The sequence below is a fragment of the Pongo pygmaeus genome, chromosome X (genome assembly GCF_028885625.2).
Source record: "Pongo pygmaeus isolate AG05252 chromosome X, NHGRI_mPonPyg2-v2.0_pri, whole genome shotgun sequence".
Taxonomy (NCBI): domain Eukaryota; kingdom Metazoa; phylum Chordata; class Mammalia; order Primates; family Hominidae; genus Pongo; species Pongo pygmaeus.
This window is the reverse complement of record NC_072396.2, coordinates 44,915,241-44,936,905: the sequence shown is the minus strand read 5'-3', so window position 1 is coordinate 44,936,905 and position 21,665 is coordinate 44,915,241. Positions and strand designations below refer to the sequence as shown.

The window sequence follows — 21,665 nt, the reverse complement described above, 5'->3', positions numbered from 1 at the left end:
AGAAAAGCACACAAATTTATTTAATGAAAGCTTCAGGAGACATGGAGCCTTCAGAAATGATCCAAAGAAACAGGAAAAACTGTATTTTTATGGACAGTCATGTAGAACTATGACTGGAGGACAAAAGGATATGATCTAATGGTAATAAACTGGGGGAAACTTATAATAGCAAGACTTGTTTGTTCAGATTTTTATTCTTCATCCTTATGTGACACTCCTTTCCTCTGGGTATAGGGCAGGACATCTGGGTATAGGGCAGTCACATGCAAGTAGGAAGGGAGAAGGTCAGAGAATGACCTTCCTAGGTGTTATGACCTGCCTCCGGGGAGAATGATGGAAGAAGGTCAGAGAGACCTTCCTGCTTCTGCCTTTTTCTCAAATGCCGAGGTGCCATATGCCTTGGCATATTTGCCGAGGTAGCATGTCCTGAACCCCATCAGTAGCTTTTAAAAAATAGTAATAGTCCCCTCCCCAAGGTTCTGATTTAATTTACTTAGGCAAGGGTCTGGGTTTTTTGTTTGTTTGTTTGTTTGTTTTTCACGGAATGTCACTCTGTCGTTGCTCTGGCTGGAGTGCAGTGGCGTAATCTCGGCTCACTGCAACCTCCACCTCCCAGGCTCAAGTGATTCTCCTGCCTCAGCCTCCTGAGTAGCTGGGATTACAGGTGTCCACCACCGTGCCCGGCTATTTTTTGTATTTTTAGTAGAGATTGGGTTTTGCCATGTTGGCCAGGCTGGTCTCGAACTCCTGACCTGAGGTTATCCACTCACCTTGGCCTCCCAAACTGTTGGGATTACAGGCGTGAGCCATTGCGCCCGGCCAGATCTGGTCTTTCAAAATTTTTTTAAAGTTCCTAATGCATAGCCAAGGCTGAGAAACACTGTTAGCAATTTATTCTCTCTCTCAGACTCTAAATTCTTTTATGTAATAATTTTAATCCATTAATTTACCCCAGATTGCAAATTTGCCTATCTCCTACAGGTTTGTGTGGCCTTATATTTTATTATATACTTTTATATAAATTTTATTACATACATGTATATAAATTTTATTTGTATACTTTTTATATTTTTAAATTTATTTTTGGTACAATTATGAGGAGTGACAATTTTTGTTTATAGGTACATTATACACTTCTAGTTATATTACTTTGTGATCAGTGAATATAACTTGTATAATTTTTGTTTTTAAAATTTATTAAAATTTTTGTGAATTAGCATATAAGTTTCAGATATATTTCTGTAAATATATATATTGTCATGTATAAAGGAGCCATCCTCTATATGCAACACAAAATGTATTATCGTTTATTTCCTTGATTATGGGACTTCATAATCATGAGAGAAACCATTGATTTAATAACAGCTTTTTCAGGAAGAATAAACAACACTGTATTAAATGTACACAAATTTTTCTTGTCTACTAACATATAGAGCATGCATTTATCCTTACCATTATATCCCTTTTATAGTACTTCACAATTTAAGTCTGAGCCTTTTTCATAAAACAGAGCTTAAACATATTAAACTTGGACATGTGATGTTGACCTCTTTATAAAATGTTGAGGTTATTGAACGTTGCCGATGTTTTGTCTTTCTTTCCTGACAGCTTCTCTAGAAATTCAGCTGTAAGATTTTTTTTTTTTTTTTTTTTTTTGAGACGGAGTCTCGCTCTGTCGCCCAGGCTGGAGTGCCCTGGCGCAATCTCCGCTCACTGCAAGCTCCGCCTCCCAGGTTCATGCCATTCTCCTGCCTCACCCTCCCAAGTAGCTGGGACTACAGGCACCCGCCACCACACCCAGCTAATTTTTTGTATTTTTAGTAGAGACGGGGTTTCACCGTGTTAGCCAAGATGGTCTCGATCTCCTGACCTCGTGATCCGCCCGCTTCCGCCTCCCAAAGTGCTGGGATTACAGGTGTGAGCCACCATGCCCAGCCTCAGCTGTAAGTTTTTGACACTTAGATGTTTGATTCCTGAAGTGGTAGTCTTTCTGACTCACATATTGGCCACATCAGCCTCCCCATCTTTAAAAATTATATGATTTATTCTAAGAGATTAGGCTTTTGCCTTTGCCTTACAGTTGCATGGTCTAGCCTGCAATGGACAACCTTCTCCACGCAATTATTTTTTGTGTCATACTGCATCAGACAATAATCATTTTCAAACATTTTAAGTGAAAATTAGGAATCTAATGTTACAATCCGGCTGTTTGGGATATGCAATGTTAAGCAAATGACTCAACTGTCATGAAGATAGGATAGATTCTTCTCTACAAAGCTAAATTTGCACCATATATCAAGTTAGAACTACTTGCCCATCAAAATGCATTCTTGACTGCTTTGAGGTTCTTTTGGCTTTAATTGTAAGAAGATCCTGAATTCAGAAACATTAACATTTAAAATTTTTCCTTTGTAATGAGGAAATCATATACCTGTTATTTAAAGCTAATTGATTTCAGATTTCAGGGGGTTTTTCTTTCTTTTTTTTTTCTTTTCTGTTTTTCTGTCACCCAAGCTGGAATGCAGTGGCATGATCATAGCCCAGTGCAGCCTTAAATTCCTGGGCTAAAGCAATCCTCCTGCCTCAGCTTCCTGAGCAGCTTGTACTATGAGGCACGCACCACCATACCTGACTAGTTAAATAAAGAAAAATTGTTGGAGAGACGGGGACCCATGTGTCGCCCAGGCTGGTCTAGTACTCTTGGCCTAAAGTGTTTCAATCCTCCTGATGTAGCCTCCTAACGTGTTGGGATTACAGACATGATCCACTGTGCCCGGTCTAAGGTTTTATATCCTCTAGGCTAAGATTAAAATTCCAAATGCCTTGAGGATCAGGTAGGTAACCTCATATAATATCACAGGGCCTGCAGAGGCCTGTGGAGGACTGAAGATCACATGCCCCCACCAAATAATATTTATATTCTGTTTTCAAGAAAATTGCAGCCAATTACATCCTCTAGGACCTTATTTTTCTTTTTTCTTTTTTTTTTTTTTTTTTTGTTGAGATGGCGTCTCACTCTATCACCCAGGCTGGAGTGCAGTGGCACCATCTTGGCTCACTGCAACCTCCACCTCCCGGGTTCAAGCAATTCTCCTGCCTTAGCCTCTTGAGTAGCTGGGATTACAAGCATGTGCCACCACGCACGGCTAATTTTTGTATTTTTAGTAGAGACGGGGTTTCTCCATATTGGTCAGGCTGGTCTCGAACCCCTGACCTCAAGTGATCCGCCTGCGTCGGCCTCCCAAAGTGCTGGGATTACAGGCGTGAGCCATCGTGCCCGGCCTAGGACCTTATTTATCTAGTTTCTGCTTGACATCATAAATGATGATAACACCTTACATCATAATTATGTTACTATAAATTTTCATTTTTAAGTTTTTATTTTAGGTTCTGTTTTCTGGATTCTCTGATACATCAAGTTCCGTTGCAATTAGATCATTTATTTTTGTGAGATCACTTTTTAATCTATTTGGTGTCTCTCCTCTTACATTCTACTTTGCCACCTTTTATAATTTCCTCTTCCTCTTCCTTTTTTATCTTTCCATCTCTACCTCATTCTGACTTGCTCTGTATCTTTCATGCTGGAGTTTGACAGCCCTGTATTCTCATGGGAGCAGAATATGAAATATCAGTCTGTCCCTCATCTAGACATATTGAAGCCCAACCTAAGATAATGTGTTTCCTTTTCTCTTTATTTCAATTTAAGCATCCTTCTCTTTTAATGCATCATTTGATTGATAAATATTTAATGATTACATACATGACAGTTGACCTATGCCAGTTGTCAATTGACCTATGCCAGTGTAGTCATTCACAAATTCATACTGGCAGCATTCAGTATATAGAGATGGGTGACAGCCAAGAATATTCTCTCTACACTTTCCTACTTGATTACAAAGAAAAAAAAAATCTCAGATTAAATATTACATACACTGAAAGTTTGATGAAGCCCCAGCTCTTTCTCCTTTTAGGTGTTCCAACATCTTTTTTTCCTCCTCATTTTTTAAAAAAAATAACTTTTGAGACACAGAGTCTCATTCTCTCACCCAGGCTAGAGTGCAGTGGCGAGGTCATAACTCACTGCAGCCTCGATCTCCTGGGCTCAAGCAATCCTCCCACCTCAGCCTCCCTAGTAGCTGAGACTACAAGTACACGTAACCATGCCCGACTAATTTTTGAATTTTTTTTGTAAAAACGGGGTCTCATTATGTTGCCCAGGCTGGTCTCGAACTCCTGGGCTCAAGTGATCTTCCTGCCACAGGCCTGAGCCACTGTAGCCAGCTCCCTCCCCCTACTTTCTAAAAGTTGAAATATAATTCACATAACAAAAACTCACCATTTTAAAGTGTCCAACACGACTTGGTGTGTAATATCTTTTTTAACTGAGGTAAAATTCACGTAACATAAAATTAACCATTAGCCATTTTAAAGTGTGCAATTCAGTGACATTTAACATATCCACAAGGCTGTGCAACCATCACATCTATCTAGTTCCAAGACTTTTTTGTCACCCCAGAAGGAAACTCTATACTTGTCCAACAGCATCTTATCCGAAATGTTCACTCAATACAAATGTGACAACATTCTAGCAATGGGGTTTAGCTAACCTAATTGGAGTCAGGCCAGACAAATTCTTTAAGAAAGCAGCTGAACATAGGACTATTTGGGAATGAAGCCAAAGGTGCCATTTTGAAGGGAGTAGATCTCTGGACTCACCAGACTCTTATAACCCGTTCCTGTAAGGACAGTGCCTGGTTAGTATTTGTAACTGATATGTGCATTTTGAATATAATCATTTCACCAAAATTTATTCTAACATCATTTATGGCAATTGACAAAGCTTTTTGTGTTGATCAAAGAAAAAGCTACTGAGGCATTCTGTTAGCCACTTCTGAAGTGTGGGCTTCTGATAAAAATATGCTAAACACTCCTGGAGTATATATTCTTACTTAGGTTAACTGACCACCACCCCTAGAGGGTAGATTGCATCTAACAGGCTCACTCATATATATCATATTGTCCACATTGAATAGCCCTGGAGTTACATCATATGCACAGTTAAGTTTTGCAACTTCAATTATAAAAATTGATCAAAAGTGAGAGACAAAGAGAATATTTAAATGGAGCTCTCACAGAGCTTGAGTCGCAGGTCAAGCTTGAAATGGTAGCCTGAATCTACTTTTCCCACAGTTGTCCTCAATTACCTTGTCGTGCTCAGTGTGTGAGCAGGATGCCATATTAAGAATGTTTCCAATGGCTAAAGATATATATTATTCATACAACATGGCACCTAAGCATAAAGAAATGATTTTAACTGGTCTTCAACTGAAGAAGCAGGCAGTCATCTGCTTCAATATGGGAGAAAAATGGGCTGTGTTTTACTTACTGAGAGGCACAGTTTTCTAAAGTAGTTAAGGAATTTTCAAAGATATTTTTGACTATCTCTGAATTTTACCATAACTGCTTTAGAATCCACCTGTCTTTCCCTTCCTTATTCCCTACCGCCCCCATACAAGATGAGTCTGAGTCTAGCATTGGGCTAGGCTCCTTGAGGTTCCCAAAGTGTAAGGTGGGGTCTCCAGGGCATTGGATGAATTTCAGATATGCCTGCTTGAATTGCCTGAAGGCAAGCAATCATCAGGACTAACAGTCAGGATAATTTTATGCCAGAACCAAGGCAGCTTTGTGTTATTGTTAATGGGAAAAAAATGACAAAACTTATTCATCTTGTGAGAAAGAATATTTTGTCTCTATAACGTATACATTTAGAATCCCACTGTGAAATCCCAAAGGCAGACTCTAGTTCAGTTTATGGTAGAGCTGAACAATGGATGTATTAACTTGAATATCATTTCCTTGTTTTAACCAGATGGTGATAAAAGTATTAAATAATCTTTATGTATTGTATCTTAGATTGTATATCCATTCGCATAGCTGATGTGTAGAATGTCTTCTTGGAAAAATTCTCTCTACTTTTTTCTTTATATTAACAAAAAGTATACAGGCAGCTGCTTTGTTGATTTTAAGTTTGCTGAATTTTCTTTTCATTTCTTAGTTTCTAATTATGATTCCAACAGGTATTATCTTTTGATGCCTATTTGGAAGAGGAAGTATTTGATAAAAGCCAAACCAACTACAGAATAAGATACTATAAAATCTACTTCTACCCTGAAGATGACACAATTCAAGTAAATGAACCAGAGGTGAAAAATAGTGGATTGCTTCAAGGTATCTATTTAAAGCAGAGTTATGGTTCCTTCACTTCTGACTCCTGCCTTTATATACTGCCTGCCTTTAGCTTTTCAAAAGACTGCATGCTACTGTTTAGGCTGTCTAACCTGCTGGCAGTGGTGAATATAAACATGCCATTAGCGTGTAGTTATTGATTGTGACTTACCAGCTTTCTACCCTCCGCATGTCAACATTGGCTGGGTCTCTCACTCCTCCGTGGCATACTTGTATCCTTTCAGGTGCTGCTCTGTTATGAGTAAACTCTCCTGTGCCTTTGACTTCTTCCTCAAACCCTTTGGTCGCCTTGCCGTGAGCAGATCACTTCCTTCACAACACCATTAGGGGAGAAGAGAAAGCTGTTCTCTACTGCAGCTTCCAGATTGGCATTCTCTTCTTTCTTGAATTTACTGTCATTTGTTTCAACCACCCCCTCCTCATCCTCAAACCTGTTAACTACAGACTTCGATGGTACCTCACCAGAGAGTCATTGTTCCTTCACCCCGTGTATGCCAGTCATCTTTGTCCATACTCCTCTCAGCCACAGATAAGAGTTAACTCTGTGATGTGGCCACCAGAGAAGCTAATCCTAGGTTGCATTAAGTATGGCAGAGATCAATGGAGATGACTGATTTCTTCTGTTTGTGCTGTGGGTCCTTCTCTTGGGATGCTGCTGAGTTCTGGATGACTTCAGGGGACAGCAACTATGACGGTGAAAGAACTGAACATTTGTCATGTGCAAGACAGAATAGTGAAAAGGGATATTTGTCTGTAATGGGGAGACTCAAGTGTGCTTGATAAATGTCCTCAGGAATCTAAAGGGCTGTCATGTGGAGAAGGGGTGACCTTATTCTCTGTATCTTCATGGATGGGACCTAGGGGTCAGAGTTCAGGTCAGTAAGAGGAAGAACTTTCTGGCAGAGAGCTGCTAGAAGTTGTAGGGAATGGACCTGGGTAGGGTTGGGGTTAGGGCTCTGGTGTAGGGGCGGAGGAAAGTCACAGATTTGTTTGTTCCCTCGTGTAGATAGATGGCCCTGGGGACAGGTCAGGGGTGGTTTTTCACTGACAGCCTGCTAGAAGTATGAGAGGATTTGAGTGTTTGTTTGGTCGCTGGTGTAAATGACCTTTCAGGGTACTCAGTTCCTTGAGGAGCTGATTCTTGGGTGTGTTGTTGTTTCTTTGCCTTTTAGAGTATTGCCACCTCCAGTATCTCAGTCTCTGAAATTGCCTTCTCTAACTACAATATCTACTCCTTTTACTTTCCCTGCTTGCTCATAACTACCATCCCTGTTCTTCATTCTCCTAGAAAAACATATCCTGAATATGTCCGTGTCTTTCCATCCCCTTCACTACCATCCTCACCTAAGCTACCCTCATCTGTTGACTAGAGGAATGGAATAACTGCCTAACGTGGTCTCCCTGTTTCCATTCTTGCTCCTCCTACAGTCTGTTCTCTATGCGGCAGGGAGAGTGTTGTGTGGGATGTTACCTGGATACAGTGGTGGCCTTTGAGAATTGTACATTCAGGCTCTCCCAGAGGCCACAAAACAGAAGGCTCATGGATCACATTAAAATGCATGAATCACATGTTACATTAAAGTAATTTAAAACACACGATGAGAAGCAAGAGAGAAAGAGATAGGGTAGGTTCACACACTTGGGACAGGGTACAAGTAGGCAGAAGGACCATACTGCCTGAATCCTGGGGTCAGCAATGGTTCTGTCTCTGTTTCGCTAACCTTCCCTGCTACTAGTATGGTTTGGAGACCAGAATTGAGGTTCAAGCAAGGAGAACCACAGACAGAAGGGGCCTCGGGCTGAGGGCACACACTTGCTCTGTTGGAGAGATGCAGGGAGAAGTGTGCCTGGCCATGGCTGTAGCTTGTCAATAAGCCTGCTGGATAGTCTTGGGTTTTGTTTGTGTTTCTTGGGCAGAGGTCACATGGGGCCAGAATGGGTGTCACCGATGAATGAGTGGCCAAATTGAGGCCTCATAAATATTGGGTGCTCATGAATATTTAGTGTCCTTACATATTTAGCATATCATGAATATTTAGAGTCCAGGTGCCTCATGTATATTTACGACCTACTGAAAATCAGCTATCTTTTGGTTTTTCCATCCCTTTCTTTCTATGTTTAACATGCCCATGCTCTACTTAGTCTACATACCTATTGTTATTTAACACATCTCATGATTTCTGCCTATGCTGAACAAATTTTGCTTACTAATCACTAATCTAGGCCTGAGGGCTCTGTATTGATATACCACAATGAGTTCAAGGGGGAGAAGCAGGGATTTGAAGGCCATGGGCTCTGAGAATAAGGTTGTCATGCAACCTCATTAAGCGTGCAAAGGACTTCCTTCGATGCTCATGAGATTGAGGTTTTTCTTAGAGCATGGCTTCATTGTGTCTGGTGGTTGGAATAATGAATTTGGAGCCAGCCAGCATTGCCAAGAAGTGTTTGTTGGATGCCTATTCTGTGTCAGGCACTGTGCTATGTTTTGGGAAAATGGACAAAAGGACTGAGTCCCATCATAGCCCTATCTCATGGAGTAATAATAGGCCACCAGATTGGAAAGGAAAGGGAGCAAGGCCACCAGTCCAAGAGTTTTGCAATTGTTCAGGCTAGAAATGCTGAGTGTCCAAACCAGGACAATGATGGTAGGAATAGAAAATTGGGGAAGGATTTGAGAGACATTTGGTTGGCAGAGTTGATATGCATTGGCCAGTGATTAAATACAGAGAGTGAGGAGGGGGAATATCTAATGAAAAAGTGCCTACCTTATCATTATCTCATTTAATCTCCTGATGACCATCTAAAGTAGTTATTGTCACTGTCAGCTTTTACAGAAAAGGAAACAGGCTTAGGGAGGTAATTTGCTCTGTCTGTTTTGCATTGCTCTAAAGGAATACCTGGGGCTGGGTAATTTATAAAGAAAAGAGGATTATGTGGCTCACAGTTCTGCAGACTGTACAAGAAGCATGGCACCAGCTTCTGCATCTGGTGAGGCCTCAGGAAGCTTTTACTCATGGTGGAAGGTGAAAGGAGAGCAGGCGTGTCACATGGCAAGACGGGGAGCAAGAGAGAAAGGAGGGGATGCCAGACTCTTGTTAACAATCAGATTTTATGGTAACCAACAGAAAGAACTCACTCATTACTGCGAGGACAACACAAAGACATTCATGCGGGATCCACCCCCATGACCCAAACACCTCCCGGCAGGCCCCATCTCCAACACTGGGGATCACATTTCAGCATGAGATTTGGAGGGGACAAATATCCAAACTATATCGGCCTCAGAGGTCTCTGTGGTTGAGTCATGATACCTTTATAAAGCCCAGGAGCGCAGAGCAAGAAACAGGATTGGGGTTTGAATCTGGGGTGTGTTTCAGGGCATGAGGCCTTTGAAGGGGTGTTAGACATCTGTGTGGTGATGTCCTTCCAGGCAGGTAGAAACTTAGGATGTGTTTTCAGGAAAAAAGTCAAGACTAGAAATGGAGATTGGGAATCAGAGGTGCCCAGATCATGACCAGGCTATTCTACCATGTTAGAGGAGAGCCACTGGTGAGGTGATGGAAAGATAAAGGGAATTCAATTTAGTGTCTCTGCTTGGTTTTACTAGTGGTAGGAAAAGAGGAAGATTAGTATGAGGAGGTAATATGAACTGTCCTCATTGTTCTTTGTGTTCCAACTGATACACTGCCCACTCCCTGACCATTTTATTTGGTGAATTTGGCCTAATGGTAAATCTTTCAGGAAATATGGAAATACCATAACATTTTAAAAACAGGTTTTCACAAATTTTAAGGTTAAAAGTATGACATTTTATTTTACAAAGGGACAAGAGGTTTTAGATTCTTTAGGGTCATTTAAAACATATAAGGTAGTTTTTAAAGATTGGCGAGAATGCATTAGAAAATGGTTGAAGATTATTTAAGAACAAAGAATTTACAATTTATAATTTCTGTGGACATCTATTTTACTTATGTGTATTTGATTGTGTAATAGTATTGCTGTAGCAAAAAGAAAAAATTTCTTACAGGTTTTCCCCGAAACATTTTGTTCTGATATTCCCTCACTAAGCTCTGCTTATTTTCTGATTACTTTCCCACCATGACACCAAACTTGCACAAATGATAGACTGGAGGTCACAGGACACCCCAGGCCTGGATTAGTGACTTGCATTATTGTTTTCATTATTACCTTTAAAGTGAAAGCTCATAATCCTATAGCTCACTGGCCCCTGTCCAGTTCATCTTAGTTTTATTAAACTATCCAAGAAGAAATATGAAATGTAGCTTCTTTTAGAATCTTGGAAAGGCTTTTATTAAGACTTTTCAATTCTTTCAGACTCTTGATTTCAAATCTCACATAGGCAGATTCCAAAGGCAAGCTGAAGATAGTCATAATGATGTACTTGAAAATCATTCTTGTGTAAGGAGGGAGGAATGCTATCATAAAGTCTCAGAAAAAAAAGACCTGAGTAAAAGACAATTTTAAAGTCTCTGGAAATTTTCCAAATTTTTGATTGGCTCACTGTGGTCAGGACATTTCCCTGTGTGAAGACACAGCTCAAGAGTTGTGTATAGAATACACAGTAATCACGCTGCGTAATGACATTGAATTTGTCAGCAGAGTAGAGAAATTTGGAAGGCTGTAGCAAATCCTGTAGAAAGCAAACACGAATAACCACTCTGTCACCAAGCTTCGTTTAGAGAGAAACCAGTCTCTCTTGAAATATTTAATATGATAATTCTTGTTAAGGAAGGTCTATTTGGACTGCAGATAGTTTGAAAAATCATTTAAATGCCTTCTTCAAGCTTTTCTAAATTAAGTGATTGGAAAAAAGAAAACACACTTAATGAGCCAGCGGTTCAGATGTCAGTGGGACAGGGTAGGTAGTGTTTCTTTCAGTTGTGACTTGAGTGGCCTGGGCTTGCTTTCCATGCATCTGGGCCCTGGGAAGAGGCAAATGGTCAAGATTAGGTGCTGTGCAGTGATGGCGTTCCTGTCACTTCCATAGGATTTTGATATTTTCTAGATGAACTTGGAGGACAGATGCACTTGTTTCTTGTGTGACCATTCTGAAATTAGTGCAACTGGAGGAATTATAACCCTCCCCTGCTCCCTTTTGGTTGCCTCTATTATCATGTAATTTTTTAGGGTGGGGGGGAGTTTGGAATCAGCCAGAAACAAAAGAGGCATCCATTAGCATGGTACCAAAATAGGCATTCTTGCAGCTTCTAATCAGAACAACATATTTTTAATATTCACAAGTTCTTGTTGGCAAGGAGATTTGTGTGTGTTATGAGTCAAGAAAGCCAGTGTTGCACTTCAAGGCTTGCTTTCATTTCTTGCCAGGACATCACTCTCTTTTCGGTTAGATGTGTTATATTTATAGAATGTGTTGCTTTTCTGCTGGAATGTAGTTAAAACAACATTATATCAAGCCAGGAATGTCAGAGGTTAATCCAGTAGTTTTACCTCGAATTGTCTAACAGAATAATTGTCAGTTAAATACACCAAGTCCAGACTAATCTGTGCTAAAGAAAGGATAATGATTAGAAATGTGCCGTGATTTTCTGGTATGGTCTATACCAGTTGTTCTCAGTTGAAAGTGATCCTCAGAATCTCCTAGCCCACCCCAGAATTTTTTCTTCTGTAGACATGGGGTCAAGAACTGGCTTCCCTGTGATTCTTAGTGCATCTTAGTTGAGAACACTGATTTCCACTAATGACTTGTTTTGGCCCCTTAATAAGGTAGTATTTCTTATATATATATTTTTTAATACTCTAAGATAATCTACTTGATCAGGCAAATGTAATCACAGAAAATAGAATTCAGTCATTCATATGCCATTCACTCTTATTGGGCATGTACTATATGTAGGTATTATATCCCATAAAGTGGTGGAGGGGTGGTGGGAAGGTTGCCAGATGAAGTATAAAATACTCAGTTATATTTGAATTTCAGGTAAGCAATGAAGTTTTTAGTATAATTATGTCCCAAATATTGCATAGGACATAGTTATGCTAAAGAATTTGGCTGGGCATGGTGGCTTACACCTGTAATCCCAGCACTTTGGGAGGCAGAGGCGGGCTGATAACTTGAGGCCGGGAGTTTGAGACCAGCCTGACCAACATAGCAAAACCTCGTCTCGACTAAAAATATAAAAATTAGCTGGGTGTGGTGGCACATGCCTATAATCCTAGCTACTCAGGAGGCTAAGACAGGAGAATTGCTTGAACCTGGGAGACGGAGGTTGCGGTGAGCCGAGATCACACCACTGCACTCCAGCCTGGGTGAAAAAAAATTAAAAAAATTAAAAAAAAATTCTTCGTTGTTTATCTGGAATTCAAATTTAACTGAGCAGCCTATATTTTAATTTGCTAAATCTGGTCACCCTAGAGGGTGGACACTGGGGAGGGAACCAGGTACTTGAGGGATTAGAGGAGGAAAAGCCAATATCCACTAGAGAAGCTGGCATTTGAATGGTACCTCAAAAGTTTCTCTAGATAAAGATGGAAGAGAAAGGCAGAATAGTCAGAAGGAGCAACATGAGATAAAGTGGTAGGACAATAAATTGGGTAGTATTTGGGAGCAGATCGTAGATTGAATAGGGAAAACAGGGCAAGAAGGTGGTCATGCAAGAGGACATTAAAGCATCTGTTATTTTGGTGCTTATTCAATGGCTAAGGGGGAGATGCATAGGGCTACTGTTTCTTATTGTGAGCAGAAATGTGGAATTTTTAACTTATTCTTTTGCTGCAAGGTGAGTGCCAGGTTATGTATATAAAAATAATTATTCTTGTGAAACCAAAACTCTAAAGGTGACATTTTAGAAAAATAAAAGTAAAAGTATACAAGTCATTTTAGTAGAGGAATATAGTAAGCACAAGAGGAAGAAAAGACACTCTGTTATGTGTGATTGTGGTTGAGCCTCTTAGTATTTTTAGGGCACAAACTTATAGATGTGATGACAAGTGGCAATTGCAGTTATATCTTCATTTACCTAAGAAATATCTGCCTTTAGACTTGGATGTACTCTAGGCCTGCAGCATCACTAAAATGAAATTAACATACTTAAATTAAAATAGAGGTGACCCAGGTGCAGTGGCTCACGCCTGTAATCCCAGCACTTTGTGAGGCTGAGGCAAAAGGATTGCTTGAGGCCAGGAGTTCAAGACCAGCCTGGGCAACAAAGCAAGACTGTCTCTACAAAAAATAAAAAGTTAGCCAGGCATGGTGGCGCATGCCCGTAATCTCAGCTACACGGGAGGTTGAGGTAGGGAGGATCGCTTGAGCCTGGGAGGTTGAGGCTGCATTGATCCATGATCATGCCACTGCACTGTAGCCTAGGCAACGATGTGAGACCCTGTCTCAAAAATAAATAAATAAATAAAAAATAAAATAGAGGTGAGAGTTTGGAGTCTTAATTCTGGAAGGTGAATTCCAGAAAAGTAAATTTAGTGGTATGAGCAAAGATCTAAGGCAAGTCCCAACTGAATAACATGGAAGCACATGAAACATAAATGGATATATGGTCACTTTGATCTAAACCACCGGGAAATGTTAGAAAGTTAAAGCTTGAAGAGTATAGCCAGATAGCAGGGCTTTTACTAAGGAAGAGAAATGTAAAACATGAAGATGAGGAAAAGCTGGACATGTGTCCCAGTAGTCTTTATTGGGCAGTTAAGATAAACACCTGAAAATTTAAAGGGCAAATATGGTGCTTTAGTTGTTTTTCTGTTTCGTAACAATATCTTTATTTATCTACCTTGATGATTTCACCTGCTCTTCAATGTGGGCCAAGGACATGGTATCCTGCCCATTTCTTTGATATCCCAAAACAAATTCCTGCTGATGGAGTTTCTGCCATTTATCGTGGAAGACTAAAAACATACAAATTCTGATAATTAGAAATTTTAATTCTCAAAGGACACAGTCGAGAAATCCTATGAATATGTTATTGAAAGCTCTCATGTGCAACTGTACATTTCAAATGGCCCACCTTGGTTTTCTGATTCGTATGGAATTGTGACGTTAGATTTTTGGTTATCAAAACTTAACTGTTAGTGTTAGACCTGCCTTTTCTTTCTAACTCATGGGTGTTCAGGATTCTTTTTTGTCACCAAGAAGAACTTCCCTGGCCTTTTCTGAGAAGCATCTAGTGAGAGAAGTGTAGAGGCTAAGAGAAGGAAGAGTTGGGGGGCTTGAGATCTGCAGGCTCCTGGGAGAGGCAAGTCAGCTGGTGGGGCAGGCCCTGCAGGGTGCATTGCCATAGCAGTGGGTGGGCATCTCTGGAAATTTCCCCTTAGAGGAGAGAGGCTGTTCTTTTGAAAGAGCAGCTTCATCTCTCTTTTCTTTTCATGGTGGCTGGTAGTTCTTTTCTCCATTTCCATCCTGTTATGCCTATGGCTCTTCCTCCTCAAGTAATATGTAGCTGCAGTACAGTGAGATACAGCTCAGTGCAAACTATGGAAAGTAATGGTATTTAGTTAGAGTCTGAAAGCCCAACTTCAAGATCTTTTACTGCCATTTGTTAGGGCATGACCTTGGGCATGGCATTTAACCTCTCTGAGCTTTGGTTTTCTCATCCTTAAACTGAATGTTCATATTTCATGTATTATCTGCCTTATAGAATTATTGAGGATTAAATGAGAAAATGTAAGTGAAAGTTTATCCTAGGGCTATGCTGATGATTGTGATTAGTATTATTTAAAAGCCCAGTGGGTGGGCCAGTTTTTCCCACCTAGAAAAATGTAGGACTCCTATTCAAAGTCTTATGGAGCAAAAATCATCACTAACTTGCTTATTTGAATTTCTATAATGAAGTAAAAATGCAAGATAGATGGAATTTTTGAAGAAGCTCCTGACTGTTGAATAATTCTTATATATTTTAAAAACTGTCACAATATAAGTATTTTTAAAGTAGTATATAATGGTTCCTGAAAATACCTGAAATGCCCATCCTTTTATACATGTTTAAGTATGCAATTTGTTCTAAATGTCTAATCTTGAATGATTAAATAATTTGCATACTGTTTTCAGTGCTATGAATTAAAGGCTAATTGAAGTATAATTTTTTTGCAGTAAAATTATATCATCTTTTATGTAGTACATTTAAAAATATTCTAGGCCAGTTCTAATTTTATAGTTTTATTATTTTAATTTAATGCGCCAAGTAATTAAAAATTGCTGCAAAGAAAAGAAGCTGAAAATGATTTTAGGTAATTTCCCCTCAACAGAGTGAAAAGATGATAAGTAGAATAATGGAAGAGAGCCCAACACAGTTCCTGGCACATAAAGATATTCATTAAATATTCCTTAATGAATAAGCAATGACTAATTTCTAAGTGTCTCTAGACTTTGAGAAAAGGCATCATTTTCAGTGCTGTATAAAATACAAAGAAGATAGGCTGACATCTTTATATTAAAATACCTCCATGCAGAGTTCCCACAAGCCAATTTTTATTGAATCATTAGATCCGCAGTTTGTTCTGCTTTCCTTTTCTCTTTGTTCTTGGAGTAGATTCTCAGGCCTAAGTCAGTTACAGATATTGAGAGACAATTCTCCATGGGTATCATGCATTTCTGTATCTCTTGCAAGCAGAGGCACTGACTTCTCTTTGTTCTGGACTGTCTCTTCAAGGATGTTTATATAGCAAGTAGCTGTGGAAGACAAAAATAGTCTCTCCCTCTGGAGCAAAGTATAGGTTTGCTTATAGCCTTGGAAGATAGAGGCTTAGTGTCTCCTTCCAGAATAAAGTCTAATAAAGATAGTAGCTCCCTTGGAGATAAAGAGCAGGGATGCTTATTGCTAATTATAGAAGATTTGGGTTCCCTAAGCTAAGGGTTACTCTCCTGTAATGTAACCCACTGCATGTACAAATGTTACCTGGCCCTTACTATGTCATCCTGTGGGAACTGGGGCTTAGGAAACTGGAAAAAGAAATGCTGATATTCAGGCTATTCTTACTGCTGTTGGTTAATAAACTGCCTTTTGTCTCTGACCAAGGCACCTCCTGTCTTCTACCAGCATCCATGAAACTATGGAAGGCTAACTTGTCATCTTGCAAGTAGGATAAAATCTCAAACCCTAAACAATTCTTTTTTTTTCTTTTTCTTTTCTTTTCTTTTTTTTTTTTTTTTTTTGAGACAGGGCCTCGCTCTGTTGCCCAAGCTAGAGTACAGTGGTGTGATCATGGCTCACTTTAGCCTCAACCTCCTGGACTCAAGCAATCCTCCCACCTTTCAGCCTCCCGAGTAGCTGGGACCACATGTGGGCACCACCATACCCAGCTAATTTTTTTTTAATTAATTTTTTTTTTCTTTTGTAGAGACAGGATTTTGCCATGTTGCCCAGGCTGGTCTCGAACTCTTGGGCTCAAGCAGTCTGCCTGCCTCGGCCTCCAAAAGTGGTGGGATTACAGGCGTGAGCCACCGTGCCTGGCCCCTAAACAGTCCTTAACAACAGATTGCAGCAATATTTGGGTAACTTGGCTGGTATGGTGTGGTATAGTTGGTACACTCATGTAGGCAAGGAACCCTTTTACCTCCAGTGGCTGACCACTCTTTTGGATATACGTGGGGACCCTGGGAACATATTCTCAAGAGGAGAAATGAATGGGCATCAGGGTTGGAAGTAGAAGATGGGATGAGATCTAGAGCTTTTGGCCCAGAGCACTGTCTAGAACTATGAAGCCTCTGATAACCCTTACTTGAGGTAGTGCTTGGGTGGAGGTGGACAGAGGCTGTAGAGGAAGGAGGAGGAAAAATAGGTTGATAGAGGAAAGAAGATTCCATGAAACTTCACAGCAGCCAAAAGTCATTCATCCTTATTGAAACTTCTAAGTCAGTGTTGGCACCTATCATTCCAAAGCTTACTAGCTTTTTTTTTTTTTTTTTTTTTTTTGAGCCATGAGTACACATTTTAGTGAGTACTCTGCATTGGTGCCTTAATGCCTGTTGAGTGTGCTCACATTGAGTGCTTGCTGGTGGCTGAATGTGAGCAGGCTTGTTCTAGGAAAAGACATGATGGCAGCGTCTGGTATTTTTCGTCATTCTGCTTATGTCCCCTGTCCTTCATCTCCCATCCTCACCCCAGTCTTTATGGTTTATTAAAATACTTCCCAACCACCACTTAGGCAACTCTAACCACATGCAAGGCTGGCCACAGAGCTCTGAACCTCAGAAGTCTCAGCTCCTTCTGACTCCCTCAGAGTTGGAATGTGCTAATGCTACTTCCTAGAACAAGTCCTTTGCCCAGTTTTCTGTTGCGGGAAAGTATTCAGGGTTGTTAGTGAATGTGCTGTATCTTCTTACTTGTTAGCCACTTGATAAAACAGTTGTATTTTCTTTCATGCCATAGGGACTTCTATCCGGCGTCATCGGATTACTCTTCCGCCTCCTGATGAGGATCAGTTTTATACTGTGTATCATTTTAATGTCGGCACAGAGGTTGTCTTCTATGGCCGGACATTCAAGATTTATGACTGTGATGCATTCACAAGAAACTTTTTGAGGAAAATAGGGGTCAAAGTGAATCCCCCAGTACAATGTCCAGAAGATCCTTACATGAAGATTCGGAGAGAGGTAAGGAATTGACGTTCGTTGAGTTCTTGTCTTCAAAATAAAAATCCCTTTGGAAAGTCAGTAAAGGATGTTTGTACTCCTGATGCAGATGTGAAAGAGCTTTTAGAGCCATAGTTATTCCAGTTGTTTTGTTCTTCTTTGGGCTAGAGGGAAGGCTGAGTGTTAGCCACAGAACAAGAATGACTTCCTCACTGCCTCACCCCAATTCTCTCTGTAGAGACTCTCTCTTTCAGGCAGTAGGAGTCTTCAGTGAACTGCACAGGTGAGACAGTTTCTAGGCACCCACAATTGACTTTGTGGTCACTGATGGTATATGAGTTGTATCCACATTTCCTTGGCTTGTGTTTTTACATTTTAGTTGCCTAACTCTGGCTAGAAAGATCTTTGCTTCTATACTAGTGATTTAGTGAACCAAGCCTTGGGTACACATTTTTTCTTCCTCCTAGGAAATTCCAGGTCCTCTTAGGGTGGCACTGGATGCCAAGATGCTCTGGAAGAATAAGGAGGGCCATGATTCTGGTATACCCCCTTTAGGAAAGGATGTTTATGTACAAGGTCTGACCCCAGCTAGTGTAAGGGAGTAAAGACTCAATATTTTTAGTATTATTTTTGTCTTCCTATTTTTTAAACAGTCCCTGGGTCCAAATTTTGTTTTCCAGAAGAATTTGAACACTCAAAGGGGTGGAAGGTGACAACACCCAGCTAATCTCCTTGCTGGGACTGGATCGCAGATGTCTTGACTCTTACCCTGATTTCCATCATTGTCACTTGTTTCCTTTTTCCTTTTCTATTGAAGTGTGATTACACACAGTAAAATACACAGAAATTAAGTGTACAGTTGGATGAGTCTTAACAAATACATGTACCCCTATAACCTACCCCCAGATTGAGATGTAGAGCATTTCTCTTCCCCCAGAAATTCCCCTCATGTGTTTTTTGAATCAATCCCGCTCCCCACCACAGACAACTGCTGTTCTCATTTCTATCCCCATAGATGAGTTTTGTCTGATTTTTATTGTTTTAAAACTTATAATTCATTTCCTTGCAGAGAGGTAACAAAATTTAGAACGAAATTCTCTTTTGATTCTGTTTTGATCTCTTTTTAAAAGCCACTTGTAGGATCATTCATCTATTCCTGCCTCCCAGCCCCAGCAGAATTATTCTTTAATGTTGTTGTAGGCATACAGCCCTCTGGAGAAATATATATATTGTTGATCCTGGAATATCTAAGGTGAAATGCCTGTATATTGATGTACAAAGGGATTTTTTTTGGTTTGGATTCATTTTTATTTTTTCCAAATGCCCTGGATGAAAGAGTCTAGATAAATAGAAAGAATTTAGAACCAGCAGAGAGAACTTGAAGGAAATGGATCCAAATGAATTGCCACCCTTTGCATATGGCTGCACTCATTCACTAACAGTTGTTGTTATGTGATAGTGATTGTGAATAATGATGGATTATATGAAAATGCACAGAGCACTGTGGGATTTCATAGGTTTATGAAGAAAAATATATATATATATTTAAAATTATACTTTAAGTTCTGGGATACATGTGCAGAATTTGCGGGTTTTGTTGCATAGGTATATACGTGCCATGGTGGTTTTCTGCACCCATCAACCCATCATCTACTTTAGGTATTTCTCCTAATGCTGTCCCTCCCCTAACACCCCACCCCCTGACAGGCCCTGGTGTGTGATGTTCCCCTCCCTGTGTCCATGTGTTCTCATTGTTCAACTCCCATTTATGAGTGAGAACATGCAGTGTTTTGTTTTCTGTTCCTGTGTTAGTTTGCTGAGAATGCTGGTTTCCAACTTCATCCATGTCCCTGCAAAGGACATGAACTCATCCTTTTTAATGACTGCATAGTATCCCATAATGTATATGTGCCACATTTTCTTTATCCAGTCTATCATTGATGAGCATTTGCGTTGGTTCCAAGTCTTTGCTGTTGTGAATAGTGCTGCAATAAACATACGTGTGCATGTGTCTTTATAGTAGGATGATTTATAATCCTTTGGGTATATACCCAGTAATGGGATTGCTGGGTCAAATGGTATTTCTGGTTCTAGATCCTTAAGGAATTGCCACATTGTCTTCCACAATGGTTGAACTAATTTACATTCCCACCAACATTGTAAAAGCATTCCTATTTCTCCACATCCTCTCCAGCATCTGTTGTTTCCTGACTTTTTAATGATTGCCATTCTTTTTTTTTTTTTGAAATGGAGTCTCACTGTGTTGACCAGGCTGTAGTGCAGCGGGCGTGATCTTGGCTCACTGCAAACTCCGCCTCCCAGGTTCAAGCAATTCTCTGCCTCAGCCTCCTGAGTAGCTGGGATTACAGGGGCCTGCCACCACACCTGGCTAATTTTTTTTTTTTTAATATTTTTAGTAGAGACAGGGTTTCACCATCTTGGCCAGGTTGGTATTGAACTCCTGACCTCGTGATCCACCTGCCTCAGCCTCCCAGTGATCACCATTCTAACTGGCGTGAGATGGTATCTCATTGTGGTTTTGATTTGCATTTCTCTAATGACCAGTGATGATGAGCTTTTTTTCATACATTTCTTGGCTGCATAAATGTCTTGTTTTGAGAAATGTCTGTTCATATCCTTTGTCCACTTTTTGATTTTTTTTTTTTTTTGTAAATTTGTTTAAGTTCCTTGTAGATTCTGGATATTAGCCCTTTGTCAGTTGGATAGATTGCAAAAATTTTCTTCTGTTCTGTAGGTTGCCTGTTCACTCTGATGATAGTTTCTTTTGCTGTGCAGAAGCTCGTTAGTTTAATTAGATCCCATTTGTCAATTTTGGCTTTTGTTGCCATTGCTTTTGGTGTTTTAGTCATGAGGTCGTTGCCCATGCCTATGTCCTGAATGGTATTGCCTAGGTTTTCTTTAGAGTTTTTATGATTTTAGGTCTTATGTTTAAGTCTTTAATCCATCTTGAATTAATTTTTGTATAAGGTGTAAGGAAGGGGTCCAGTTTCAGTTTTCTGCATATGGCTAGCCAGTTTTCCCAACACCATTTATTAAATAGGGAATCCTTTCCTCATTGCTTGTTTTTGTCAGGTTTGTCAAAGATCAGATGGTTGTAGATGTGTGGTGTTATTTTTGAGGCCTCTCTTCTGTTCCATTGGTCTATATCTCTGTTTTGGTACCAGTACCATGCTGTTTTGGTTACTGTGAACTTGTAGTATAGTTTGAAGTCAGGTAGTGTGATGCCTCCAGCTTTGTTCTTTTTGCTTAGGATTGTCTTGGCTATATGAGCTCTTTTTTGGTTCCATATGAAATTTAAAGTAGTTTTTTCTAATTCTGTGAAGAAAGTCAATGGTAGCTTGATGGAGATGGCATTGAATCTATAAATTACTTTGGGCAGTATGGCCATTTTTATGATATGGATTCTTCTATCTATAAGCATAGAATGTTTTTCCATTTGTTTGTGTCCTCCCTTATTTCCTTAAGCAGTGGTTTGTAGTTCTTGAAGAGATCCTTCACATCCCTTATAAGTTGTATTCCTAGGTATTTTATTCTCTTTGTAGCAATTGTGAATGGGAGTTCACTCATGATTTGGCTCTCTGTCTGTTATTGGGGTATAGGAATGCTTGTGATTTTTGCACATTGATTTTGTATCCTGAGACTTTGCTGAAGTTGCTTATCAGCTTAAGGAGATTTTGGGCTGAGACGATGGGGTTTTCTAAATATACAATCATGTCATCTGCAAACAGAGACAATTTGACTTCCCCTCTTCCTATTTGAATACGCTTTATTTCTTTCTCTTGCCTGATTGCCCTGGCCAGAACTTCCAATAATATGTTGAATAGGAGTGGTGAGAGAG

General features: G+C 39.9%; 1 protein-coding gene across 1 annotated transcript in view; it reads left to right on the top strand.

Moving 5' to 3' along the window:
• EFHC2 (EF-hand domain containing 2) overlaps nucleotides 1-21,665 on the top strand; it is a 202,366-nt gene that overhangs the window by 64,890 nt on the left and 115,811 nt on the right. Inside the window, exons 4-5 of the mRNA XM_063660208.1 lie at nucleotides 6,078-6,228; nucleotides 17,604-17,827. Of these exons, the coding sequence (XP_063516278.1) occupies nucleotides 6,078-6,228; nucleotides 17,604-17,827 (375 nt within the window). The remainder of the gene's footprint in view (nucleotides 1-6,077; nucleotides 6,229-17,603; nucleotides 17,828-21,665) is intronic.